The sequence below is a fragment of the Symphalangus syndactylus genome, chromosome 3 (genome assembly GCF_028878055.3).
Source record: "Symphalangus syndactylus isolate Jambi chromosome 3, NHGRI_mSymSyn1-v2.1_pri, whole genome shotgun sequence".
Classification (NCBI taxonomy): domain Eukaryota; kingdom Metazoa; phylum Chordata; class Mammalia; order Primates; family Hylobatidae; genus Symphalangus; species Symphalangus syndactylus.
Genome location: NC_072425.2, coordinates 14306515 through 14333942, shown reverse-complemented (window position 1 = coordinate 14333942; position 27428 = coordinate 14306515). Strand labels below are relative to the sequence as shown.

Below are 27428 nucleotides of genomic sequence, written 5' to 3'. Positions count from 1 at the left end.
CATGGGGACCCACCATGCATTAGTTACTATGGCTGCATCATGGGGTGCGAGGCTTGGGCCATGAGCCTACTCCTACAGTGGGCGGGATTTGTTTCTCTCCATCCCTGTGGAATGGGGTCCACCCAGGAAAGAAGGTTCTGTTTCCAGAGGAAGTGAGGCTGGTCTCTGGGCAGACAAAACTTAGCTCTTGCCAAAAGCGGCTTGTTTGCTGGCATATTGGCATGTTTAACTGCGCCCAATGCCCTTGTCATTCAGGTTGGGGAAAGTGAGGCCCAGGGGAAGAAATACTTTGCTCACAGTCACCTGGTAGGTGACAGCACAGCTTTGAGGGGCTGCAAAGAGCCCAGGGTGTATCCATCTCACTGTAGTCAGCAAAGCGTGGCAATCAGAGCTGGAGCTGGGCGTGTATAGACCCGTGGGCTACCACCTGGGGGATTTAAAAGCTGAATGTGATTCAAATAAGCACCTGCAGCTGGGCTTTGGCAAGATTGCAGGGTCTGGTGAGCAGAATGAAGGGAGCGAGGGCTGAGGCCAGGCAGCAGGAAACACGGCAGTGTCTAGACAGGGGCTGTCGGACCCCGAGGTCAGGGCACCGGCCACAGGGACGGAGCTGGAAGTTCCTGAGCACGGGCTTCTCTGCCTCCCACCTCTCAGCTGCCTTAGGATGGTCAAGGCGTGGCCTTTGACTAGGGAGGAGAGCTGGAGGCTAGGAAGGCCCTGACAAGCTAGTCTTTGCACTGGCTGAGAAAGAGTTTTCTGGAAAAGACAGATGAGTTTCAGGAGAACCCTAGACCTTCCAGCAACGACAGCAAATGGTTGTCTCCCAGCAGCCTGTGTGGCCAGGGCCAGGCTCAGCCAGTGCTCCAACCCATGGAAGCCACCGGCCGTCACCACGCTGCAATCCAGCTCCCAATCTCACCTCCTGGACGAATCTCACCTCCTGGAAGAATCTCACCTCTCCAGGCCTTGGGCTTTGTCCTTTTTCCTTCTTACTGTGACTTGGCCATGGAATGGAAGCTGTCTCTGTAGCAGGGGGTGGGGGGCTGCTGTATGTGGACGCTGCGAACCCAGGGCTCCCCCCAGGGGCTGACGGAGCCTCTCTGCTTCTGCTCCTCAGGCCAACATTGGCCAGAAGGAAGACTTCGAGGAAGCCAGGAAGAAGGCACTGAAGCTTGGGGCTAAAAAGGTACCAGGCGGGAGGCAGGGGTTTGGGCTGGGAGTGGGGCGGTGATGTGGAGGGCAGTGGTGGATGCTCCTGCCCCAGGGATCCCATCCCTTCCAATGTGTCTTCTTGCTTCTAAGAGTATGAGATCATCTTGCTCTCAGGCGTGTGAACTCTCTTGTTTTTCTGCCTCCCCCACGCCCTCTTCTACCCACCCACCTTCCCATCCAGGTGGAGTGTCTCTTCCTCACCCACCTACCTTCCCTTCTCTTTTATCTCTCTGTCCATCTATGCACCCACTCACCCTCTTTTATCTCTGTTTATCCACTCATCCACATATCCATCCATCATTCATCCCTCCGTTAGCTATCCATCCATCCGTCCATTCGGCCATCCATCCATGCATCCATCACCATCTACCCATGCATCCATCCATCCATTCATCCATCCATCATCTATCCATCCATCCCATTATCCATTCACCCATCCATCCCTTCATTATCCATCCATCCATCCACATATCCATCTGTCATTAATCCCTCCATTGTCTATCCAGCCACTCATCCAGCCAGCCAGCCATTCATCTACCCATCCCCCATCCATCCATCCATCCATTCTTCATCCATCCACCGTTTATCCATCCATCCATCTGTCATCCATCATCCATCCATCTGTTCATCATCCCCCTACCTGTCCTTCCCTCTTTTATCTCTCTGTCTACCCATTCTTCCATTCATTCAACAGAATCAGAAAACTCCAACTGAGTCCGGTGCATTGATTGTGAATCTAGGCATGTGGCAGGCAGACCTCTGTCCCATACGAGGCATTTATGGTGAACAGGGTCATCAGGACCCCTGCTCGCATGTGCTCACTCCCCATGGAGAAGCCCTTGCCAATTGTGCCCCTTCATTTGGGGGAGTGAGCAGGGGACATAGCAGGGATGATGTGCAAGGCCACCAGCCCACCTGCAGGGTCAGAGCTGATCCCCTCTGTGGGGTGCTTCTGCGGGGTTGCTAGGGTAATTAGCATGTTAAAATGAACACGTGAGGGAGTGGATGCCCCAGTCCCAAGTCACCTACTGGCCACAGGCCTGGAACTAGAATGTCCCTCCTTGGTTCTGTGTCTCCCAAGTGCTGGAGAGCAGAGGGGTTGTCTGAGCAGTAGCCCAGGAAGGGGAGAAGGAGCCCTGAGTGTTGAAGATTCGAGTGCGCTTTCAGCAGTGGGGGAGCAGGGCTTTGTGCACGGCTTCCGCTTTTGTCCTTTACTCTAGATGAGCAGTTCTCAAACCTTTTGGTCTTGGGAACCCTCTACACTCTAATTTACGTGGCATTTTTAATGTTTATTTTCTTGCATATAATATTAGGATGGGCCAGGCACAGTGGCTCACGCCTGTAATCCCAGCACTTTGGGAGGCTGAGGTGGGCGGATCACCTGAGGTCAGGAGTTCAAGACCAGCCTGGCCAACATGGTGAAACCCCGTCTCTACTAAAAATAGGAAAATTAGCTGGGCATGATGGTGGGCGCCTGTAATCCCAGCTGCTTGGGAGGCTGAGGCAGGAGAATCGCTTGAACCCAGGAGGCGGAGGTTGCAGTGAGCCGAAATCATGCCATTGCACTGCAGCCTGGGCAACAACAGCGAAACTCCATCTCAAAAAAAAGCCACCAACCAAACAAACACAAAAACACTTTTATCCTAATGTTTTTATATATCCTTAGTCCCAATTGCTTTCTTTTCTTTGCCTTTTTATTTCATTTTTTAAAAGGATTTTTTCAAAATAATTATAGACACAGGAAGTTGCAAAAGCAGTACCAAGAATTTCTCGACTCTTAAAAATTATTGAAGGCGTTGGCTGGGTGCAGTGGCTCACCCTTGTAATCCTAGCACTTTGGGAGGCTGAAGTGGGCAGATCTCTTGAGGTCAGGAGTTTGAGACCAGCCTGGCCAACCAGCCTGGTTTCTTTAGTAGAGAAACCCCACATGCCTGTAGTCCCAGCCACTCGGGAGGCTGAGGCAGGAGAATCACTTGAACCCAGAAGGCAGAGGTTGCAGTGAGCCAAGATTGCACCTCTGCACTCCAGTCTGCATGACAGAGTGAGAGTCCATCTCAAAAAAAAAAAAAAAAAAAAATTACTGAAGGCCTTAGAGAGCTTTTGTGGATTACATCTGTTGATATTTATCAAATTAGAAAAAAAAGCTGAAATGTTTTCAATGAACAGTTCATGTTAACATAAGTAACATTATACTTATGAAAAATAACTATTTTCTCAAACAAAAAATTTTAGTTAAGAATCTTATTGGCTTCCATTTTTGCAAATCTCTGTAATGTCTGGCTTGACAGAAAACAGATAGATTCTTATAGCGGTTTTCTGCATTCACCTGTTTTTTTTGTTCGTTTGTTTGTTTTTCTTTTTTAGCCTCCCAGGGCTTCCTCACTATGTGATGCCTTGTTTTATTGAAGTTTATGAAGAAAACTGGGCAACACAGCGAGATCCCATCTGTACAGAAAATAAAAAACTTAGCCGGGCGTGGTAGCACATGCCCGTAGTCCCAGCTACTCAAGAGGCTGAGGTGGGAGGATTGCTTGAACCCAGGAGGCTGAGGCTGCAGTGAGCTAGGATCACATCACTGCACTCTGGTCTGGGTGACAGAGAAAGACCCTGTCTCAAAAAAACAAACAAAGTTTTCACTCAGCGTGTCCCTGAAAAGTCACTGGGAGCCCCTGGGGGCCTACATTTCAAAAACCATTCGTCTAGATCAAGGTTTCTCCGTCCTGGCACTGTTTCCATGTGGCTGGCCGTCCTGTGCACGGGAGGATTTTAGCAGCATCCCTATAGCCTTTACCCACAGATGCCAGAATTACCCCCACCTGGTAGTTGTGGCAACCAAAAGTATCTCCAGATATTTCCAAATGCCTCCCCTACTCCCACCCCCCACAGGGACAAAACTGTCTCTGGTTGGGAACTACTGCTGTGAGATCTTAGGTGACAACTAAGTTTCGTCTTGTTGGGGCAGATTTAGAAGCCACATCCAGTTTCACAGAATAGTGCATCAGGAGTGATTAGCAGGCCGGCCGCGGTGGCTCATGCCTGTAATCCCAGCACTTTGGGAGGCCGAGGCAGGTGGATCACCCGAGGTCAGGGGTTCGAGACCAACCTGGCCAACATGGTGAAACCCTGTCTCTACCAAAAATACAAAAATTAGCAGGGCATGGTGGCATGCGCTTGTAATCCCAGCTACTCAGGAGGCTGAGGCAGGGGAGTCAATTGAACCCGGGAGATGGAGGTTGCAGTGAGCCGAGACTGAGCCACTGCACTCCAACCTGGGCAACAGAGCGAAACTTCAACTGAAAAAACAAACAAACAAACAAGCTATTGATTAGCAATGTCTGCCATGAGTGCAGGAGGGAGAGTAACAGTGCAACGTGCTGGGATTGATGAATGCAGATGCAGAAGAAGAAGCACCAGGTACAGTGGGGGTGGCCCCTTGTAGGTCTCAGCTAGCTGAGGCCCCTGGGGCTCTGAATGCCAGCTGGCCCCTGTCCTTGCCGACTTCTTCCTTCTGGGCTCCTCTTCCCGTAGGTATTCATTGAGGATGTCAGCAGGGAGTTTGTGGAGGAGTTCATCTGGCCGGCCATCCAGTCCAGCGCACTGTATGAGGACCGCTACCTCCTGGGCACTTCTCTCGCCAGGCCTTGCATCGCCCGCAAACAAGTGGAAATCGCCCAGCAGGAGGGGGCCAAGTATGTGTCCCACGGCGCCACGGGAAAGGTGAGGCACCTGGGGAGGGCCAGGCAGAGGGAGATGGAGGCGGAGGGGCATGGGAAGGAGATGAGCACCCCTCGAGCGGTTTCCTGGTGTGCCTCCGGGGCAGACTTGGTGCAAGGCAGCTACATGGCTTTGTTTAGACCCCAATGAGAGGGGTAACAGCTCGCCCCTGCGCTCCGTGCACTGTGGCACCTGAACGCCCATTCTGAGTCCTCACCTCTACCCTTTGGTGTGGGAGCAATGTTACCCCATTTGGGAGACTTGCTGCTGAGGCCTGGGGACATTGTCCAAGGTCGCACTGGCCAAGGTCACTGTGTGAGTCCTCCGGGGGACACACAGGAAAGTGTTGAAAACCCCAAGTTGGCAGAGTGGGGTTCAAAGGTGAGCTCTGCTGCTGGCTCGCCGTGTGTCCTCAGCCAGGGCCCTTCCCCCGTTCCTGAACCTCAGTTTCTTCATTTGCAAGATGGGGGTCATGCCCTGTCTTAGTTTCCCAGGGCCAGGGTAACAAAATGTCTCAAACTGGCGGCTTAGAACACAGAACTGTTCTGCCTCACGGTTCTGGAGGCCTGAGGTCCATAGTGAGGGCATGGGCAGGGCCACGCAGCCTCTGAAGTCACCAGGAAGCCTCCGGCTCAGGCCTCTCTCCAGCTTCTGGTGGCCTCTGGTGTCCTTTAGCGTGTGGCTGCGTCACTCCTGTCCTCCCGTCCTCCATCTTCCCAAGCTGTCTTCTTCCTGTATTTTTGCATCGTCTTCCCTCTGCTTGTCTGTTTACCTTCCCCTTGCTACAGGAACCCCAGTCTTGGATTAGGGCCCTGCAATGACCTCATCTTAACTTGGTCACTTCTTTTTTTTTTTTTTTTTTTTTTTTTTGAGACAAAGTCTCACTCTGTCGCCCAGGCTAGAGTGCAGTGGCTCGATCTCGGCTCACTGCAACCTCTGCCTCCCAGATTGAAGCAATTCTCCTGCCTCAGCCTCCTGAGTAGCTGGGGATTACAGGTGTGTACCCCACCACACCTGGCTAATTTTTTGTATTTTTAGTAGAGACGGGGTTTCGCCATGTTGGGCAGGCTGGTCTTGAACTCCTGACCTCAAATGATCCACCAGCCTTGGCCTCCCAAAGCACTGGGATTACAGGCGTGAGCCACCATGCCCAGCCTTAACTTGGTTATTTCTGTCAAGACCACATGAGGCCACATTCAGAGGGACTGGGGTTAGGACTTGAACCCATCATTTCGTGGAAACACAAATCAACCCGTCCCGCACCCCTTCCCTCCGGGCCGTGTGTCCTGGTGCAGACTGCGGGGCCCCCGTGGGGTGCAAGACAGGAAGCCCCCTGCCTGCTGCTCTTCGGAAGGCAGTCCTTGAGAAACCAGATTCCTGACAATGTTGGCGACTGTCAGCCGATGTTTTTATAAAGACCCAAGTCATGAGCTCTCAGTCAGTGGACAGCACGCCAAGAGCCTGGTACAGGAATTGACTGTTTACCAACCCCACAGTCAGAAGGCTCGGAAACTCCCCAGTGACAGGGAGCTCACTACCTCGCCTGCCCGGGCTGGTCAGGGTGCTGATGGTGGGAACAGGTCCCGGCTCACTGTGGTGCAGGGACACACACAGCTAAGATGATGATGGAGGAGACACGGTTGATTTGAGGGTGGCCTCGGAGACAGCCACCTACCAGGATGGCAACTGTCATGTCTTTGAAAGTCCAAGTGTTCATTTCTTCACTGGAGCACTGGTTCAGCAAGCTTGCACTGGGTATCTGCTGGGAGTTGGGCGCCGGCTGGCGCTGGCACAGTGCTGAACTTCTTGGGCTCATTGCCTACCCTCAGAGAGCCCATTTCCTGGCAGGAGAAGAGAAAATGGATGTGTGATGAGGAATGCGGGTGGGGCCGGGGGTCTGTGCCAGGGAACTGCGGGGGCAGCAGGCAGGGGCTGAGGATGAGTCTAGAGGAGTGACTCATGGCATGGAAGAGTGTGAGAGGTAGAGGGAACAGCCTGCGCAAGGGCTTAGGGCCAAGAGGTCCTGAAGGGCAGTCTGACTGGGGCTGTGGAGCAGGAGCTATTGCTGTGGGGGAGGCAATAGGGCCAGGACTGGGCCGAGGCCATGCTGGGAGGTTTGGCTTCATCCTGAGGGCAACTGATTAGCGGCTGGAAGGAGGTCTCAGGTTGGATGGAGGTGGCCAGTGACTCCCCCAGCGAGATGCTGGGGAAGAGACAGGGGAGAACTTCTCACAGACTGCGGTCTTGGTCTTTACTGTCACTCCAGCTGTGGATGATGGGATGGTAGGAAACCAGGCAAGGAGGGTTGGGCGGGCTTGGGCTGTTGGGCAGGACCGTGTGTGTGCTGCCATCTGTGCAAAGGTGGTGGCAGAGGAGGAGAACCCAGAGGATCAGGACTGGGTGACAGAGCGAGACTCTGTCTCAAAAAAAAAAAAAAAAAAAAAAAAAAGCTCCCGACCCATCTGCCTTAACGGAATGAGCTGGATGGTGAGCTCCCCGTCCCAGGAGGCATACAAACCGAGGGCAGAATTCTGGGAGGGGTCCTGCCCTCAGGTCTTTCCAACGGTACTATTAAGGTTCAGTAGGGCGGCATTCAGGTCTAGTGGAGTGCATGGGTGGGTGGGTGAATGTAGGTGGGTCAGCTCTGGCTCAGGTAGTTCCCGGGTCCATGCAGAGACCCCCACCCTGGACCAGCCCACATTTAGCCTGGAACAGCCTCCCGCAGCCGTGTGCGCCTCTCCTCCATGTGGCCACCAGAGGGCGCCAGAGGCTTGGGTTTGAGGCCTTGGGGGCCGACCAAGGCGGGAGGAGGTGGTGGCACCACCGGGGTCCTCTGTTCCGCACCCTGGTCCTGCAGGGCGTGGTTCTGAGAAGAACGCTCCCCGAGGTAGTGCTGTGGCCGCTCGAGACTTGGGGGCGTCCCTGCATTCACACTCAGAAGACCCAAGAGGGACGGACTCCGGGGATGCCAGGGAGTAGGTGCTACCTGGTACAGCCACCCCTTTCCTGGGGTTGACAGGCAAGGCATACTTCTGTGCCTCAGTGTCCCTTTATGACAGTACCCAGGAAACCCCCAACAGCCTCTGGAGACGATTTCCGAGAACTAGGGGTGTGAGTGGGGAACCAGGAAGGTTGGGAGCGAGGTGGATCCAAGGCCTCGGAGGGGCTGGTCCAGCCTTCAGGCATTTACCTCCTGAGTATCCACCCAGCACCGCCCCGGGCGCCATCACGGGGGATGGAGCAGGCGGAGGCCCTCGGGTCTTTGGGCTCAGGGAAGGTGACAGTGAAATGTCGGGGGGGCGGGCACGCATTGGCCTGGGATGTGAGGGGGAAGGGCATCCTGTTTGCTGGAACCACCTGAGCCCAGCCCTGAAGGCAGAGGCAGAGGCAGCCTCCCTCCCAGCACCCCGTCCAGACAGCACCTGGTGCAGAAATTGAGCCGCACCCTCCCCTCCCATGCCCTGCTGCCAGCCCCACCCCTGCCCACCCAGAGAGCTGCACCGAAGCTGGGGTGGCCCTTTTGGGGCTCCTCTCTCTCCCTAGTTTTGGAAGAGGGGCCTGGAAATATGATTCTGAGACTCTGGCCGGGGAGTGAGAGTTTTGTAAATGGCACCATCTGTATGGCTGCCCCAGGGCAGATGGGAGACCCCAGGCCCCCCCAGTCCCAGTGGGCCCGTGTTTACATGCATGTTCACACACGTGTGCACAAATATCAGCATGCGGACACTCGTGTGTGAGACACTACATCTCCCTTCTCCCCGGAAAGCTGCCAGGAGCTGCCCTGGTGCTGGGGTCTTGGGGTGCAGAAGGAGAAGGACTGGACTAGCCTGCTTGGCTCTTGCCTGAGACGAGGGCAGAGTTTGAACCAAGGAAGTGTTTGTTTGGCCTCTTCGGGGGTCTCTGGCTCCTGAACAGATGGGTGTCCCCATGGCAGCATCTGGATGGGCAGACAGCAGCCCGGCCGTGCCTGGCTGGTGAGGCACAAGCCGTCTTTGTGTTGGGGAAACATGAAGCTATGGGGGGAAGATAGCTGGGCCGTGCAACGTCGGACCGTGCCTTACCGTCTAAAATGAGGCTGTCTTTTAGTTGCTCCGGGAACGGGGCTGGCCGGGGGTCCGCAGGCAAATGTGGCCACCCCCACCTCAGTGTCCTCATTCGTAAGATGGGACTAATAGAACCTGCCTCCTGGGGCTGCTCGAAGGATTCAGTGAGTTAATTATGCATGGAGCTCAGCCCCGCAGCCTGAGTGTGAACTGTTAGGATGAGCGTGTTTGCTGTGTGGCCCTGGGCAAGTAGCTGCACCTCTCTGAGCTTCACTTTCCTCATCCATAAAACAGGGCTAAAAATCCCCCTGGCCCTGGGGGCCTCTCTGAGTGACAGCACATAGTAGGTGCTCACTAAAGGGGCTGCATGGAGGGTGAGTGAGGCCAGCCCAAGGCCTGTGCCGCACACACAGCTCCCAGCTCTGCAGAGAGGCTGAACCCTGGATTCTGTGCCACCTGACGAGAGTCTGGAAAATAGCATGTAATTCCCACCGCTGCCTGGCTGCGCCCATGCAGTTTTCACAGTAGGCAAAAGGTCCCTCTGTCATTTCCACAGCGCTTAAGTCTCCCTCTGGGCTGCCGAGGGAGGAGGAGACGTGTGCAGCAGGAGACGTGCGCAGCCATTTTCTCTCTGGTGACAGAGCTGGGCTGGCGGATGCCTGCGCTGACCCCGGCCTCCTCCTTGGCATCAGTGTGGACGGTGGTCCCAGCTGTGTCAGGGGTAACGTTCACAGCTCAGTGGGGTGTTGAGGTGTCTCCATTTGCCCACAGAAGAATCAGGCAAGGCAACCTGCCCGAGGGGATGGCTGTGGTGCTGGGGGCCTGGGCTTGGGTCCCAGGCCTGCCCCGGCTGTGTGTCCTTGAACTGGTTCCTTTCCCTTTCTGGGCCTCAGTTTCCCTCTCTGTGCAGAGAAGAGCTGAGGAGCAAAAGGCCCTCAGTAGTCACCTAGTTCCACCTCCTCCCTGAAACCAGCCATTGAAGAGATGCAGAAACTGAGGCTCAGAGAGGTGACAGGGTTCCCAAATGTATGGGTGTGGGGGAGTCCAAGCACCCTGGTGCCCCAGCCCTGAAGTGAGCTTGATTTGGGGCAGGGCAGGGTCAGCAACGTGGGAGCCTTGAGGAAGAGACTATAGTGCGAGCTCTGGGGCCGCAGGAACAGGGCCTGGCTCCCCAGGTCTTGACAGTGGCTGGGCCTCCAGCTCCAAGGGGTCAGATGTGCCCTGCACCAACCCACGTGACGTGTGTGCCCTCTCCTATACTCTGCCATGTCCCCAGACATGCACATCTCCCTCCTGCCACATGCTCACACATACGCAACCTACACTGCATGACCCCACATGTGTACACGCTCTGCCCCCACCATGGGCTGTCCTTGTCCTCACTTCCTCCCCCAGACTCCAGAACCCCCATCCTGTGGCTCCTGACAGCCCTCTGTTCTGCATTGCAGGGGAACGATCAGGTCCGGTTTGAGCTCACCTGCTACTCGCTGGCCCCCCAGATAAAGGTAGGATGTGGCTCCTCCCCTTAGCGGGGAGCACTGGCAGCTGCAGCACCTGATGGGGAGGAGGGCGCAGGGTTCTGGGAGATTCCACAGGACAGGCACAGAATCTTCTCTGTGGCAGGGGTGCCCATCGGGTGGACAGCCTCCTGGGGAGGCTCCCTTCGCTGGAGCCAGCTCCAGGGGACACACTTTCTCTCCCGCCATTCATTCTTCCCAGAGGGGCTGTCCAGGTGCCGGGGCATGGGATAGAAAGTCCCTGCCACTCTTCAGCCACGTCCCTGGCACCCCAGGTGTGGGCAGAGATCGCTCTGGCACCCCAGGTGTGGGCGGGCATGGCTCTGGCACCCCAGGTGCAGGCAGGGATGGCTCTGGCACCCCAGGTGCGGGCAGGGATGGCTCTGAGATGTGGTTGCTGGTGTCTGGGATGCTCAGAGCCCTCCGAGCCCCAGTCAGAGCCCCCAGCTATGCCTGGCTCCTCCCCAGGCTGCCTGTGCCTGGTCCCCAGCATCTCTTGAGCCTTTCCTGGGGTGGGAATCACCAGGATCTCAGGGCATCAACCACCCTGGCCCGTGGTGTGTCACCCAGGCAGGAGGGCACCTGTGGGTATTGCTCAGCCTGCTACTACCACCCCGACCCCTCTAGCTTGACCTTGGACCTGGCCTGTGTCCATGCATGAACGAATGGACACGTTCATTCCTTCACTCGCCAGCTCATCCTTCATCCAGTGTCTACTGAACTCCCACTCAGCTCCAGGAGTGCAGTGTGCAGGGCCCAGGGCAGGGCCAAGCAGTGGGAGTTTGATGCACACTGTCGCTGCAAGCTGCCCAATTTTTCTAGTAGCCATATATATAATATATAAATATTTATATATAATACGTATTATATAATACTTAGTATATATATTTATATATTTATATAATACATATTATATATAAATGTATATGTTTTTTGTATATATATATATATATTTTTCTTTTCTGGAGACTCGCTCTGTCACTCAGGCTGGAGTGCAGTGGCGCAATCTCACTGCAACCTCTGCCTCCCACGTTCAAGCGATTCTCCCTGACTTAGCTCCTGAATAGCTGTGACTATAGGCATGCGCCACCACACCTGGGGTTTCACCATGTTGGCCAGGCTGGTCTTGAACTCCTGACCTTGTGATCCGCCCACCTTGGGCTCCCAAAGTGCTGGGATTACAGGCGTGAGCCACTGTGCCCGGCTTTAGTAGCCATATTAAAAAATAGAAAAATGAAACAAATGACATCATTTTAACAACATGTTTTACCGAAACCCATAGATCCAAAATGTTATCATTCCTCCTGTAATCAATGTAAAAAAAATTATTAATGGGATGTTTACATTCTTTTTTCTTCTGTGTTGAGTCTTCAAGACCCAGAATGTGCTGCATGCAGGCATGTCTCGCTAGCTGGCCGGATTTCAGGTGCTCTGAATGGCCACCCGTGGCTTGTGGCCACCTGTAGGCAGCACAGGCCGGGACTGAGCTCTTTTGAGGCCGCTTTGAGCTAAAGCTCCGGAAGGGTTGCCCCCTCCTAAGCCCCCAAGGGGCTCGCAGGAGCTTCCATTTTATTCTTTCTAAGAGGAATCTCTTTCCTGTCCCTTTAACCAGCTGGTAGCTGCTTGGGATGCGTGGCCTGGAGGTGAGCCGTAATGAGCTCTAATGATCTGTTTTGACCCCAGACACCAGGCAGCTGAGTGGCTGGGACAGTAGCTGCTTGTTGATTTGCTGCCCGCGAGGCCGCAGGACGGGGCCCTCCCTCAGTTCCCACAGCGGCTTGAGGGGCCAGGGTGTCCAGTTTCGAGGTCTTTGTCTGCAGAGGCCAAGCCCAGGCACTGAGATGGGATTGGGGCAGGGGCCAAGCTGCTCCAGGAGCTGGGAGTGGGGCTGTGGTCTTCCCATGGCTGCTCTGAGGGGCTGAGGAGGTGGCGGGCGCCTTCCATCACCCCGCACCACCATCAGCTCCATGGCCCAGCAACCAAATGGCATCTCCACCACCCACACACACATGCCCCCGAGACCTGCTCAGAGGCAGGGGCCTGGTGAGCTCCAGGGCTGAGTCGGGGGCTCCTTTTACCAGCTCAGGCCAAGGGGCTCAAGTGGAATGAGCTTGGTCCCTCAGCCAGGCTGAGTCTTCCCCCACTTCTTTCCCTTCCACACCCAGAGAAGTGGGTGGGGGGCAGCCTATGCCTCTCTGGGCCCCCAACCACACGTGGGGCCAGGCTTGCAGCGGTAGCTCTGTGGACTCTCCCTGGGTCATGGCAGTGGCCCTGTGGCTGAAGGTGCTGGCAAAGACCATGAACCCCGTCTAGTTCAAACTCTCAGGTCTCAGTTGGGGAGACTGAGGCCCAGGGAACAGGGACCCCCTTCTCCCCTCAACACACCACCATTCTGCCATGGAGTGCAGGCTCCTTCCAGTCGGCCCCGGTGAGCAAGTCTGTGTCCTTCCTCTCCTTCATGGGGCTCCCTGCTCACCCTCCACAACGGCATCCTCTCTGGGGACATGCCAGAGACCCCCATGGGCCCCTCCCAGGAGAGACCAGCTCTGCAGCTTACAGGCCAGGGGAAGCCAGCAGCTCGGACCTCCCGGCTCTGACCCCTTGTCCTATGTCCAGGTCATTGCTCCTTGGAGGATGCCCGAATTCTACAACCGGTTCAAGGGCCGCAATGACCTGATGGAATACGCAAAGGTATGGCCGAGTCTCCCCACCACCCCCAACCTTTCCCTACAGCCCCCTCCCCGGGCACGTCCCTGCTGGGGGCTGTCTGAGCCAGTGGCCTAGGCCGGGACTGACCCCACGTGATGGGGGATTGAACTTCCACCCCAGCTGCCTACACACGTGGCCTCTGTCCCCTGGGCCGACCCCACAGAGGTGTGGTCATCTGCCAGCCCGTTGCCAGGGCGGAGCCTCTCTGAGGCCATTTCCCAGTCCCCCGAGCCAGAGGATACAGGGCTCACTCTCTCTCCTGCTCCCTGGGAGGCGGAGACCAGAGCCCTGCTTGCCACCTCCGCAGTGTGTGTCCTTTGGTGTGTGTCACTTGGGGGGATGGCTGGGGGATGTGATCGGCCAGCCAGGGGGATGTGATCGAGAGCTGTTCTCCCAATTCCCTGGATACTAATTGCCCCTAGCGCTTTCCCGGGAACAGGTAGGCGCTCCAAGGGACAGTCGCAGACAAAGCCTTTTATGGCGCCAGCCCTTTTTGAAGTACAAGTTGCAATAAAACATATTAGAAGTTTTGCATCAAGATCCTTAGCCGCTCCCCAGGGCACCTTTCTTTTTAGCGACTCGATGGCAGCCCTTGACAAACAGCCTCAATCAATCAGGCCGGGGAAAAGCAACTCAGTGCACACACCAGAAAATTGCTCAGGTTTTTAAATAGCAGTCGCCAAGGCTGGCTGTGAGCTCTCGCTGCAGCCAAGGTGCCGCATGGTAGGGGACGCGGCAGGGACGCAGCCCTGCCCCCGCCGCCAGCATCCCATTAAGACCTGGAGTGCTGGGAGGGAAGACCTTCTCTACCATCTGTTGTTTTATTATTAAGAGGGGAGTTTACAAGAGTAAGCCCATATGTTGCCAAACAAATTGTCAAATAGCAGAGCTATTAAGGGAGCTGGATTGGCGAGGTTTCTCCCCCTTGTCTCCTTGATGATATAGAATATGAAGCGTGTTTCATCTTTAAGAATAATGAATTGGAGCCCCCACCCAGCTCTACCCTCACGCCTCGAGTCCTGGATAGAGAAGGGCAGGGCTGACCCATACGTTGCCCTTTCTTTCCGTTAAGTCCCCAGACAAAAGCGGCTTCTGGTTTCTCTAGCATAGATGTCTCAGGAGCACTGCTGTCCTTCCTTCTCAGGTTTGGAGGAGAAGGTGCTGAGCTCAGCTTCCATCCCACATAACCTTTCGAGCAGGAAAAGTTTGCCAGGGAAAGATGAGCATGGCCCCCTCGGCCACCTACCCTCTCCTGGAGACGGGTTTCATCAGAAATGACCGTGGTGAATCTGAGCACGTTCTAGAAGGAGGCAGAGGCAGTGTTTCTGCACCCAGGAAATGTCAGAATGACTGAGCAGCGATGAGGCCTCCTCCAAAATTCCGAGCCAGGCAGGATCTGAGATGGATGACACAAAAATCAATGGGGCTTTCAAAATCTCTGCTTTCAAGACCCTTCGGTAGCCAAGGCAAAAAGCCGCCAGAGGACTCATAAAAAACATGCATTTGCTTCACTGGCCATCCTCTCCCAACCCATCGTCCAATGGAAAAACACTCAGAACCACCCCATCCTTGTCATTGTCACTATAATTAAAAAAAAAAATTTTTTTTAGAGACAGTGTCTCACTCTGTCACCCAGGTTGGAGTGCAGTGGCACAATCCTAGCTCATTGCAGCCTCAACCTCCTGGGCTCATCTGACCCTCCTAACTCAGCCTCCTGAGTAGCTGGGGCTACAAACGTGCCCTAGTGCATCTGGCTAATTTTTGTTTTTTATATTTTTATTTATTTATTTTTTTACAGACAGGGTCTCACCGTGTTGCCCAGGCTGGTCTTGAACTCCTGAACTCAAGTAATCCACCCTCCTTGGCCTCCCAAAGTATTGGGATTGCAGGTGTGAGCCACAGCACCCAGCCTTGGCTAATTTTTGAAATTTTTTTGTAGAGACAGGGTCTTGCTATACTGCCCAGCCTGGCTATAATTATTATTTTTAAAGCCAGACTGCAAGGTGGGAGCTAGAAACAGGATGGTCTCACGACGTCTACATGTTGGAGATTGTTTTGTTTTCTCTCCTCAATTACAATGAGAGTGTGAGCAGGGCACCTCGGGACCGAGAGAGGCCGGGAAGCACAAATCTCTTTGGTCTTGGGAGGGTCATTGTCATTGGCCCCTGTTGCTTTCCTCCCCGCCCTTTCGCCTCTCCTTGCTCCTGGAGGGAGGTCTGCTGAGAAGGGAGGCAAGGGTGTTTCCACGCCGCCCCCCAAAAACAGAGGCTCCATGGAGCCTGGCCGGCGGCTCTTCTTAGCACCCAGCCGCTGAGCTGAGTGAGGAGCGAGGACGGAGACCAGCAGGCCACCAGGACATCTCTGCTGGAGAGTCCAGTCTTGCCTTGCACAAGGTCCCGGTGCCCATGCCTGGCCAAGGGCACAGCGCAAGTGTGTGGGCTGAAGAGTCCTCAAATTCTAGAGTAGATCGTGGGCTGTGTTTTGTTTTTTTAAATTTCAGTTTTCATGTGTAATACGGTAACTGTTGATGAGATAATCTACCCAAACTGAGGGGCCCTCAGTGATTTTTTTTCTTTTTCTTCTTTTTTTTTTTTTTTTTTTTTTTTTTTTGAGATAGAGTCTCCTCTGTCACCCAGGCTGGAATGCAATGGCAGTGTCTCAGCTCACTGCAACCTCCGCCTCCCAAGTTCAAGTGATTCTCCTACCTCAGTCTCCCAAGTAGCTGGGACTACAGGCACCTGCCACCATGCCAGGCTAATTTTTGTATCTTTAGTAGAGATGAGGTTTTACCATATTGGCCAGACTGGTCTTGAACTCCTGACCTCAAGTGAGCCACTGCACCCGGCCTTGTAGGCTGTTTTAAAATGAGTCTCCTGGCTTTCTGGCAAACCCGAAACCCAGAGCATTTCGCCTCATTTTAATGTTTAAGGGGGCAATGGGGAAACAGCCGCTCCCTGGAGGAAGCCTCTAGAATCTCACCATCTTGGGAATGAGTCTGAGTGGGGTCGACCCGATCAGGAGAGAGATGGGGGTGGGGGTGACCTGGTGGGGGCTGCCTGTGGTTCCCACGGGGACCCAGTGGGGCTGAGGGGCTGAAGGGGCTCAGAGGCAGAGCATCCAGTCTCGCTGGCTCCGAGGGGCTGGGTGGGGCCCCTTCACTGCACCCTGTGCCCTGTAAGCGTGGGGCCAGGAGAGCAGTGCCAGGCGTCCGAGTGCAGCAGGAGGCTGGAATGCACGCGCTGGATTCCAGTCGGGCGTCATCAAGGGTGGTGCGGGTCACCAGGGCAAAAAGCCTCATCTTCCTCCTCCTCTTAAGGCTGAGTCAGGTGGGCCTTCCATGCGTGACCTGCAGCCCTCCTAGCCTGGGCATCCTGGGCAGAAGTGGGTGTCCTCCTGTAACAACAGACTAGGCCATTTAGGAAGCAAAACAGAGCCACAGCCGAGTCCCGTGGAGACGGGATCTGCTGGGTGTTCCCCTTCTAGGGTCTGCAGAGTGATGTGTGCGGCTGTTGCGCCAGGCCCAGGGAGGGGTGCCCCTGGAAGGTGCGGGCCATGAGCTGAAGGCTCTCCCTGCATCCCACCTGTCCTGGGGTCCACAGGAAGCACCGCCTGGGCTCTGGTGCCAGGTGCCCTGGTCCACAGTGCGAGTGGGTTCACGCAAGCCCCAGCTCGTAAGGTGGTGGTGGGGCTGGTTGGCTGGTGCTGGGAGACCTGGGCATGGCACCTGCGCTCTTGCTCAGTGCTTCAGGGGCCCTTGAAATGTCGACTCAAAGTCTTCTGGAAGGAACCTCCAAGGTCAGCATCGCAGACACACGGTCCTGCAGTTTCTCTGGGGCGTGTCCAGCAATAGGGTCCCCCCAGGGAGGTGACCGTGACCAACACTAGGAGGTAGCCGGGGTCTTGTCTGAATGGGGGCCAGAGTTTGGGGCTGAAAAAGCAGGGCCCCTGGGACGGACCTCACGCCTCCTTCCAGCTGCCTTACCTCCGCCTCTGCTGTCTCTTTCCTGCAGCAACACGGGATTCCCATCCCAGTCACTCCTAAGAACCCGTGGAGCATGGATGAGAACCTCATGCACATCAGGTAAATCCCACCCTCCACCCATCCTTGGTCCTCCTGGGCTCATTCCAAAGGACGGCCATGCGCTGCCCCAGGACGTCCTGGTGACCCCCACGATAGTGGTCCCTGATCTCGGTGAGCTGAGAGGCCTCAGGCAGGACAGAGGTCAAAGCGCCCAGCTCATGCACTGCCCTCATTGCAGTTCTGCTGAGTGTTGTTGGGGAGATAGATCATGGGGACCCGGCCTCATCAGGAGTATCAAGGAGGGCTTCTTAGAGGAGGTGGCATTCAAGGATGGAGAAGAGGCCCAGATGGGGCACAGGGGAAGAGTGTTTGAGGCAGAGGCAGAGGCCCCCCCCCCACCATGTGGGGCAGTCCCCAGAAGACTGAGGGAAAGGCCCCAGCTCTTTCTTACAACCTGCAGCTCCACGGGTGACTGTGGTGGGCCCAGAATGTTTTAGGCAGGTTGGCAGCAGATGCTCTGGCAGAGAGTAAAAGGCAGGCCAGGCTCATGGGCACAATGGGGTGTGTGTGTTGGGGGGTGGGGGCATGCCATGTCCCTCCCCAGCTGACCATGTCTTTCCTCTCCCCTCCGCAGCTACGAGGCTGGAATCCTGGAGAACCCCAAGGTAATCCCCCCAACCCCGTCTCCTCCCAGCCGGCCACCTTTGCTGGTAGCAGCTCCATGCTGATGCTGTCTGATGTATTTGTAGCCTAATTTGAAATTTCACGGGGGCCAGTGTGGGGCTGGGGCCGAGCCCTGCCTGTGTTCCCCGACCCCTGCACTGGCCCCCCTCTGCCCGCCCTCTCCTCGCTGCATTTGAAGACCTCCCCCCGCCCTTCCTCTTCTAATTGCCGCTGGGATGAACAGGGGAAGGAAATATCTCAGGGCAGCATAGAGAGAGAGTGTGATTGTGAGACAATAAAGAAGTAATTAGGCAGATGAGACACTTGGGGGAGGGCCCAGCCTGTGTCCACCAGCTCCCAGGCTGTGCTGCTGGAGTTTTGGTTGTGGGGGGTGGGGGGAGGCATGGCTGAGAGCCCCAGGCCCCATTTGTCTGGATCCGTGTTGCACACCCGCCACCAGCGGCCACCCTGATCCCATCCCAAGCCTCCCAGGCGGGCCAGGCTGGGCCCTCAGCTCTGTTTGAAGTTTCGAGTTTCTGTCCCGGGGGTAGGGGGTTTCTTTGTGTCTACCCCTGCCCACTGTGGGAGGTGGGGGAGGCAGGGCCAAATCTATCATGGGAAGAGAAAAATCTCTTTGTCCCTGAGGGAATGTGTCTTAGTTCCTCGGCCCAGCCCCACACCCCGGGGAGGCTGGTTTGGGGGTGGGAAAAGTGTGCTTTTTGAGGGGGTGCAGCTGGGCCTGGGGGAATCAAGAAGGCCAGCTGGAGGGGAGGGTGCCCGGGGAGGTTTGGTGAAATTGGGGAGCGCCAGAGCCCAGGGCCCGGGCGTCTGTCACTCTCACGCCCACGTGCCGCCCCCTGGTCGGTGTTGGCTGTAATATCACATGGCAGCCACCATGTCTGGGGAGCGGGCCGGGGGTGGCATCATCCTGGCTCAGTTCCTAGGACACCTGCTGGGAGCATCCTCACTTTACGGGTGAGGAAACTGAGGCCTGGAGCCGAGACACGCCCCAGGGCGCTGGCTGCTCCGGGCGAGGAAACGGGCCCTGGGGCTGGTGCCCTCCAGCTCTGTGGCTCCCCTACTGCCCACGGCCCCCTCCCTGTCCAAACCTGTCACTCAGGAGAGCTCCACCCTTGCCCCCTGGGGGCTGATGGCCCCTGTGTGTGGCTGCTGCCTGCTGGTCACAGGTTTTTCTAGTTCATGCTCTGCTGACCCCGCAACACTCAGGCCAGCCACCCTAATTAGCCAGTCAGTCAGCTCCAAGGGAGGCAGGGAGGCCGAGCCTGCAGAGTGGCTTCCAGGCAGGGCATCCTCTCAGGCCCGTGGGCCCCAAGCATGCCAGGCAACCACTCCCGGCCATTCTCCAAGCAGCCTATGGCCTCTGCAAGCAGCCTATGGGGGCAGAGAGGAGGCCCCCCAGAATAGAGGACTTCAGGATTGAGAGAACAGAGCAAGGCCAGAGGGAAATCACCCCTCGGACCATGCAGGACGGCATCCGGGGCCTGGAGCAGATTACTGAGCTATTGTGGGCAGGTCCTGCGCCCTCCCAGGCCTCCTGTCTCATGAGGGCATTGGGTGGAGAAGTCAGTGCTAAAGAGAATCTGGATTAAGGATCCTGCCACCTCACCCACACTTGGCTCCCAGAGACAGGAAACCCGAGTCTAAATCCCAACTTTTCTTCTTATTGCTATGCAACCTCGGGCAAGTTACCCAACCTCTCTGAGCCTCCAGTACCCCTTGCCCAAAGTGGGAAAATACAGCACCTCCCTCCTGGGGCATCTAAAGTGCTCGGCCTGGCACAGGGCAAGCCCTCAGTCATGGAGCTGGGGGTCCCATGCTCCCTCTTCATGGGAGGAAGGGTCCAAGGTCCTCTCAGGGACCCCTCTCAAGGAAGGCTGGGCTGGGCTGGGCTGAGCTGGGTGTGAGTCAGGGGAAGCATCATTCCTGCTGAGAGTCCCGGGGCACCCAGAGTCCCACCCAGGCACTCAGAGTCCAGTCACTCTGGAAGGGAGTTTGCCCAGCCATGCACACTCCCCAAGGGCTTTGTGCTGGGGGTGGGGCTCAACGTCAGGACAAACCCTTGCATCCCTGGACCTGGCAGCCCTGTCCCCCTCGGGATGAGCTCAGGGGGACAGAGCCTGGGGAACCCGTGCCCCTCCCCCTCTCCAAAAAAAGCCAGGAGACCTGCGGAAGGGAGGGCTTGAAGGCAGATGGCTGAGCCATTTTCTGCCTCCGTGAGGGCTGATTGAAGGGCAATGAGGCAGCTAATGCGAAGAAAGATAGAAATTTACTTGCTTTAACTTCATACGGTCCACAGTGAAAGAGTGCATTCAGTCGCCGGCCCGCCATAGCTGATGGATGAATAAACCATTTGCGGCATCGATCATGCCTCTACATCATGGTTTAGTTCATGGGCCATTTGCTTCCAATTTCTCCTTCTTGGGGCCTGTTTCATGCTTTCTTTCGCCCTCTCCCCTTACCCCCCCACCCCACCCCAACTCTCTCTCTCTCTTTCTTCACTCTCTTCCCTCCCCGCCCCCCCCCAACAGATGACATTGGAAGTGAGCCCTCCCGCTGGGAGGGATAAATAGATGGCATTGATACTCGGCAACAAACTATTTGTCATTTGAACTGGGCTTTTAGGAAGGAGAGTAAAAAGAAGGCAGGCGCTCGAGCCACCGCGGAATGCAAAGCAAATGTCATTTTATTTCTATTTAGTTATTTTATTTAATCGGCGCTGTCAGGTGCTCGCCTGACAGCTGCCTCTGACTTCTGCTGCAGTCTGCAGAAACTCATCCTCCAGTCTTCCCATCTCCTCTCCTTCCAAATGCACGCACTGTCAGCCTCCACTTTGGTCTGGGGCTCCCTTAGGAAGTGTGGTGGGAGAGAAAGTGACAAGCAACGCATTGAAAACAGTTGACAGTTGGGCCCAGCGCAGGTGGAGGTGGGAGAGAGCTGGCTCGGGTGGGAGTGGGGCCCTTGTACCGGCACCCTGGTTGGAGGCTTGGGGGAGTCCCAGGCAGCTGGAGATGGGGCTGTGGAGTTGTGTAGTCACCCCAAGATCCAGTGCAGTTCACTTTACTTTTTTGCTGAGGATGAGCCTTGGGGACCATCCGTCTGTGCCCAGGGAATGCTGCAGTTGGCAGGGCCCAGTGGGCCAGCCCTGATGCCTGCCTGTGGCTGTGATGCTGGCTGGCTCTGGCCACAAGCCTCACCCTGTTTCTCAGCCCAGGTTACTACAGCAGCTGGGAACCAGCGTAAGGTGGCAGAAAGAGTCCCTACGTTTAGCTTCCAAAGCATGGTTTGGAGAAGCCACCTCTCAGCCTTGGCTTTCCCTGTGGTCCACAGAGGCATCAGGCTGGGGGTCCTTCAGGGCCCCTCCTACCTCCTGGAGTCTGTCTTTAGGGAAAGACAGACTGGGTTCTTGTTCCTGCCCCACAAATGGGCACTGATGCAGGGATACAGCTGGCCCTGAGTCACATCGTACCTTGGAGGTGGGGGTGGAGGATCCACCACGGTCCCTGTCTTAGAAGGATCAATTGTCCTGGTTTGCCCAGGACTGAAAGTTTCTTGGGACAAAGGACTTCCAGTGTTAAAACCAGGAAAAATCAGGCGCTTGGGCACTCTAACACACAGCCACAGGCAAATGACCACAGGTGAGCTTCAAGGCACTTATGTAGCCCCATCCCATGCAGAAGGAGGAGGAGGCTGGGCCGAGCATGTACCCCCAGAGTGAATTTCAGCTGCCCTTTCTACCTGCAGAGCATGTTCCAGTTTGTACCATGCCTTCCCTGACATTTTCTTGTGTGTTTTCATGTCCAATTAAAAAATATTTATATACTTAAATTGTAAGATGGCCAAGGGCAGGTGTCATTTTCCCCATTTTACAGATGAGGAAACTGAGGCTGGAGGAAGTGAAGCTTCCCCAAGGCCCCACAGCCTGAGATCTTGATCCTGGCACGGGGGTATTGCCCATCACTCTAAAATCCAATATGTATTTGGCGAGGACCTCGCGGGGCTGCTGTCCTGAGTGCCAGGGAACAAGTCCCACGTGGTCTCTGCCTGCACAGAACTCACAGTTGCAGCTCCAGTCCCTCCCGCTCAGCCTCGATTTCTTCATCTGTAGATGGGGTAAGAGCGCTTGACCTTCTTACCAGATGGGTCTGCTGAGAACTCAGACTGCAGATGGGAGGTGATACGTGAATGTGTGCAAGGTGTTTTTGTTTGTTTGTTTTTTGGGGGGTGGGGGATGGAGTCTTGCTCTCTCACCCAGGCTGGAGTGCAGTGGTGCAATCTCGGCTCACTGCAACCTCCGCCTCCCAGGTTCAAGCAATTCTCCTGCCTCAGCCTCCTGAGTAGCTGGGACTACAGGCGCACGCCGCCATACCCGGATGATTTCTTTTGTATTTTAGTAGAGATGGGGTTTCACCGTGTTGCCCAGGCTGGTGTCGAACTCCTGAGCTCAGGCAGTCCACCCATCTCGGCCTCCCAAAGTGCTAGGATTACAGGCGTGAGCCACCTCGCCCAGCCGTCTGCAAGGTTTTTAAAGCAAAGATGAGACAGCACTTCCAGATGTCAGCAGGTGAACAAGGACCCCAGGCACAGGATGCCCACAGGAGGGACCTGAGCAGTCAGGCCCAAGAGGCCCCAGTCCCCACAGTGGCAAGTGTCCAAGCCACAGCCTGGGGGAGCTGGGGCCTCCGAAGGTGGGAGGGAATTTCGAGAGTTCCAGGCAACACACAGCCCCTCCACCACTGCATCAGACGAGAGGCCCATTTTCCAACACGCCCAAGAAAAAATATACATAAAGGTTGATGTGTTTTCAAATGGGTTTTTGCTTTGCTCTTCTCTTTTCTCCCTGTGAGTATTAACCTTGGGGACCCCGGGGACGGCTCGGCTTGCCAGAGCACCTGCTGGGGTCACAGGCAGTCATTAGCTTTGCGGTCAGTGCAGAATAAACCCCAATCCCGAGCCGGCGAGAGCGTGCGTGCCGCTCCTGGGAAGCCCTCGGAACGCCGCCTCGCTCCTCCAAAGTCACACTTTTTCCTGCCTGACTTGTTCCTCTCCAGCTATTCTACCTCCAGCTGTGGGGGCGTCGAAGAAAAAGATGAGATCAAGTTGAGGGGAAAAATTGTCTGATTTCTCCAGCCCTTTGTTTCCCAGGCCCTGGCCAGCGGGGCTGGTGCTAGGCTGAGGGCTGGGGACCAGGGGACCTGCTGGACCCCACCAGCTGGTGGGGAAATGGACAGAGGAGAGGGGTGCAGATCCCTGCGGGAGGTGGGCTATAAGGGTGTCCGGGGACTGGCATGTCATCCTCCCACCTCTTTCTGTCTTTTGTCAGAACCAAGCGCCTCCAGGTCTCTACACGAAGACCCAGGACCCAGCCAAAGCCCCCAACACCCCTGACATTCTCGAGATCGAGTTCAAAAAAGGTATGTGCCCACCTGTTGGGACTTGAAGGGGGTTGACTCTTGGGGACCTGGCTCCTTTCCCCTCCCTGCCTGGGAACCTAGGCCCTCTTTACCCCTGCCCTGCATTCCTGGAAGCTGGAGTTCAGGCAGGGGCTTCAAGGTAACGCACAGCCCCCCTCCCTGGACAGTACGACCCATGGACCATGGATGCCTTTAGGCTTGGGAGGAACACGCCCTCGGCTACCCATCACTCGGGTTCATGGGCACCAGGTCTGGAATGAGAGTGCTCTAGTCTCTGAACAGCCACTTAGCTTTCCTGGGCCTCAGTTTCCTCACCTGTATCTGAGGATGAAAGAGTGCCTGCTGTTTTCCCGGGGTAGAATGAGGCCTGCAAGGGAGCATCTAGCCCTGGGCCCTGACCCTGGAAGGTGCTCAGTAAATGGTGCGTGTTGGCGAGCTGGCCTCAGGGACCCCTAGGACCCCACATGGAAAGCCTTCGCCAGTCTTCACTGAGCCACTCTGGGCCTCACCCTGCTGACCCCACGTTCAAAGCTGCGGCCACTCTTGCTCCCCTCGGCAGTGGAGGCTGTACTGATCGCTCCCTTCTCCTCGCTGCTGTCAACAGGAAGCGTTTGCTGGACTGGCCTGAGTGCCTGGGTGCCTGAGCTTGGGAGAGGGCATCTCTTGGCCTGGAGGAAGGATGGAGAAGCGAGGCATGCCTGCCGGGCTCAGTGGGAGGGCTCAGAGGGCCTGAAGGAGTACATTTTCAGGATGCTGGAGAGATCAGGGAGGCTTCCTGGAGGAGGTGGTGCTGGGCACAAGGGCACCCAAGGACCAGGCGGGGGCCTGGCCCATTCGTCCACAAAGTGGCTGCCCACACTGGAGCTGGGATGAGAGGGACAGAGGCTCGTGGAGAGGCCTGGCCCAGCTCTGGCGCTTGGCTCTTACCCCGGGTACCACAGAAAGGAGGATAGGGTGGGGAAGCCTCAGGCCGGTGGGGAGGCAGAGCTGCAGATCCCACTCTCCCCCTTGCTGGTGTGACCTTGACAGCCAGCTTCACCATGCTGGGCCTTGGGTGCACTCATCTAAAAACGGACCACAGGCATGATGCTCACAGGTGCCCAGCATGGTGTGTGGAATGGGGTGTCGGAGGCTAAGTGCTTTAATAATCTGCCTCTTCTGGGCCTTTCCCAAGAGCCTGGCCAAGCCAGCGACTGTCTTCCTCGCTCCCCTCCATCTGTCCCGGTTGGAGGGGGACAAAGAGGGCCCCAAAGGCAGCCGGGCCCCCAGGCCTGTTTGCAGGCCCAGAGCCTCCCTTGAGGATCACCTCTGAGAAGATGGCGGGAGTGGCCCCAGCAGCACCTCCTGGCTCCCTGCGCGGGGCTCCCAGGAGCCTGGAGAGCCATGAGGGTGGGAGGCGGGTGGCAGGCTGTGGAGGGTCCTGGGCACCAGGCTCCAGCAGCCCTGCCCGAGGACCAGGGCAGCTCCGCAGGCTGGGCTGGCGAAGAAACGTGACCTATTGTCATGATTTGGGGACTGTCTGGAAGAAGAAAAAAAGACAGGAGGAACCCTCCCCTGGCTAGTGCCCATTCACTCTCTACTTAATTTATTTGAAGTTTTAATCTAATTATTAACTATTTTAAAGGCTAAGAGGCTTTCTCCGGCAGCAGCACCAACAATGTCACCTCTTCTCCTGGGCAGGCCCCATCTAAGGCCCCAGCGAAGGCCGATAATAGGACCGGGGAGGGAGAGAAAGGGAGAGGGGAGAGGCGGGGGGTGGCGAGAGGGGCTTAAGGTTCATTATTGGGCAGACTTACATTTAATAGCAATTTACAACCAAGTTATAAAACCCCTGGAAATGGGGGTTAAGAATGGCGAGGCTGACAGCGCCTTGAGTGAAGCCCCTCCAAGCGGCGCCTGGCTAATAAAGCCTCGAAAGCCGCTATTGAGGCCTGATTGGCACCCGATGGCTCGCTCCATGGTAATGAGCCGGGCAGATGGGTGGGGGATTAGCCGCCAACTTTGAACAGCTTTTCTTTGTCACTGTTTCAGCTCTCTTGTTAGCCCCAATACATTTATTGCTCATTTCACACCGCTCGAGAAAGTGCCCCTTGCTATTCAAAGTCAACCCCGAACCCACCCACTGCCCCCACCAACCCCTTCCCTCCTGCCCTCCTGCCACCCCAGACCCAGCTCCTCAGATTCAGGGACGCTGCCGACACCTCGCCTGCTGGAGCGGGCACCCTGTCACCCCCATCAATCAGATGGCTGCGTGTGGGTCTGGGGTACAGGGTCGGGGCGCAGGGTCCGTCCGCCTGACAGACGTGTCAGGGGGCTGTGTGTATGTGTGAGCGAGTATGTGTGTGCTTGAGCCCAGCCACACCTCGGCCAGGCGGCCCCCGGGTGACTGGTGGGACAGAAGGTGCTCCCGGCATAAGACAGTGGTGGAGCGTGAAATTCAATTAGTTCAGGGCCTGGTTCCAATTTCACAGCCCCTAAATGCAAAAGGGGCAAAGAGAATGGGAGGGTGGGGGAGAGCGTTTTTATTGCATTTTCCCTTTCATTCTGGGGGGCTTTCTCGCCCCTTCTCTCCCTGCAGCAGGCCTCAACCTGCACAGGGCTTTTGAAGGAGTCATTTGGAGTCCATATCTGTCACATCCATTTAAGGCGTTGCGGGAGGAGGGAGAGGGTGGGGTGGCGGGTGCAGGCTCCTCCGCTGAGCCGGGCCCAGAGGCCCACTGCCCTCACTTCCCACCCTAGGGGTCCCTGTGAAGGTGACCAACGTCAAGGATGGCACCACCCACCAGACCTCCTTGGAGCTCTTCATGTACCTGAACGAAGTCGCGTGAGTGTCTGCAGCCCTGTCCGGCCTCCTGGGAACCGCTGTCTTGGGCGAGCACGAGCCTGGACCGTTGGAGCTAATGGTTGTGGCTCAGGCTCAGGGATGGGGAGCACAGGCCGTGTCCCTTCCCCATAGCCAGAGTTTCCCGGACCAGGGGGACCCATTTGGCAGGAGAGTCTCCGTGGTCCTTAGCCTTGGAAGATAACAACCCCAGGCGGTCTCCTGCCTCCAAGGGATCATTAGGCTGGGGCTCTCAGGCCCTTGGCTGGATGGGAGGCCAGGATAGAAGGAAAGGGAGCAGTAGTTAGCTCTGGTGCTAGGCAGGGCCCCAGGACACAGGTAGCAGATGGAACAATTTGAGCTCACACCTGGGCAATCCCTGCTCTCTGGGCCTCAGCTTCCCCACCTGTCCAGTGGGCACCTGGACTAGGTCACCTGGCTCAGATGTCCTCTTGAGTCTTAGATCCTGAAATGCTGCCTACTGTGTGGCCTAATCTGTGCCCACCCTGCGACAGCCCAGCTGGGTGGGTAACTGAGCCTTGCGGTAGCGCCTGAACCTAACGGACCGGTTCTTCCCACAGGGGCAAGCACGGCGTGGGCCGTATTGACATCGTGGAGAACCGCTTCATTGGAATGAAGTCCCGAGGTGAGTCTGCTCAGCCCGCCTCAGGGTCTGCCTTGGGGCCCAGCAAACCCAGAGATCCGAGACCCTGTCCCATTTGGACGCTACTACCCCCACGCTACGTGGGCGACCTTGGGCACGTCCTTTCACCACACCCCCTGAGACTGCAGTTTCCCTCCTGCCAAGTGGGGATCGTGGGCCCTTTGCCACTGACTTTCAGGGTGTTATGAGAAGAGCTGTCCAAGGGCTGGGAGAGGCCCAGGAGCGCCTAGGGAGTCTCCAAGGAGCAGGGAGGCCAGGGCCAGGCCTAGAGGTCAGGCTGTCTTGTGTCTGGGGCGGGCAGGCCAGGTTTGGAGGCAGACCGTGCAGGCCCGATTTCGTGGTCATTAAGGCCGCATGGAGGCCGCCGGCCAGGCAGGGCGAAAATCCTGCCAGGGGTGGGCGCTGTGGCTGCACAGGCGCTGGGAGCTGGCCAGGGCCTAAGGGCCTGTCCCAGCATCAGGCACGGCTCACGGGCCCTTTTTCCAGGGATGGGGCTGTGCCGCAGTTGAGGCTGAGCTTCGGTGTGACATGCCTGCCACCTCTGCTGGCCTCTAACCTGCCTAGCCGCGTATCCACCTGTGGCTGGGCCTAGGAGCAGGACAGTTGGTCCCCAGGCAGGTGCCTCTGTCTTC

At 56.4% G+C, this 27428-nt stretch overlaps 1 protein-coding gene across 2 annotated transcripts in view; it reads left to right on the top strand.

Moving 5' to 3' along the window:
- ASS1 (argininosuccinate synthase 1) overlaps window positions 1–27428 on the top strand; it is a 55381-nt gene that overhangs the window by 8767 nt on the left and 19186 nt on the right. For both annotated transcript variants that reach the window (XM_055270691.2, XM_055270693.2), the window contains 9 exons: window positions 1118–1186; window positions 4741–4929; window positions 10418–10474; window positions 13103–13177; window positions 17206–17276; window positions 17851–17881; window positions 23221–23311; window positions 26051–26135; window positions 26714–26778. In XM_055270691.2, coding sequence (XP_055126666.1) covers window positions 1118–1186; window positions 4741–4929; window positions 10418–10474; window positions 13103–13177; window positions 17206–17276; window positions 17851–17881; window positions 23221–23311; window positions 26051–26135; window positions 26714–26778 — 733 coding nt within the window. The remainder of the gene's footprint in view (window positions 1–1117; window positions 1187–4740; window positions 4930–10417; window positions 10475–13102; window positions 13178–17205; window positions 17277–17850; window positions 17882–23220; window positions 23312–26050; window positions 26136–26713; window positions 26779–27428) is intronic.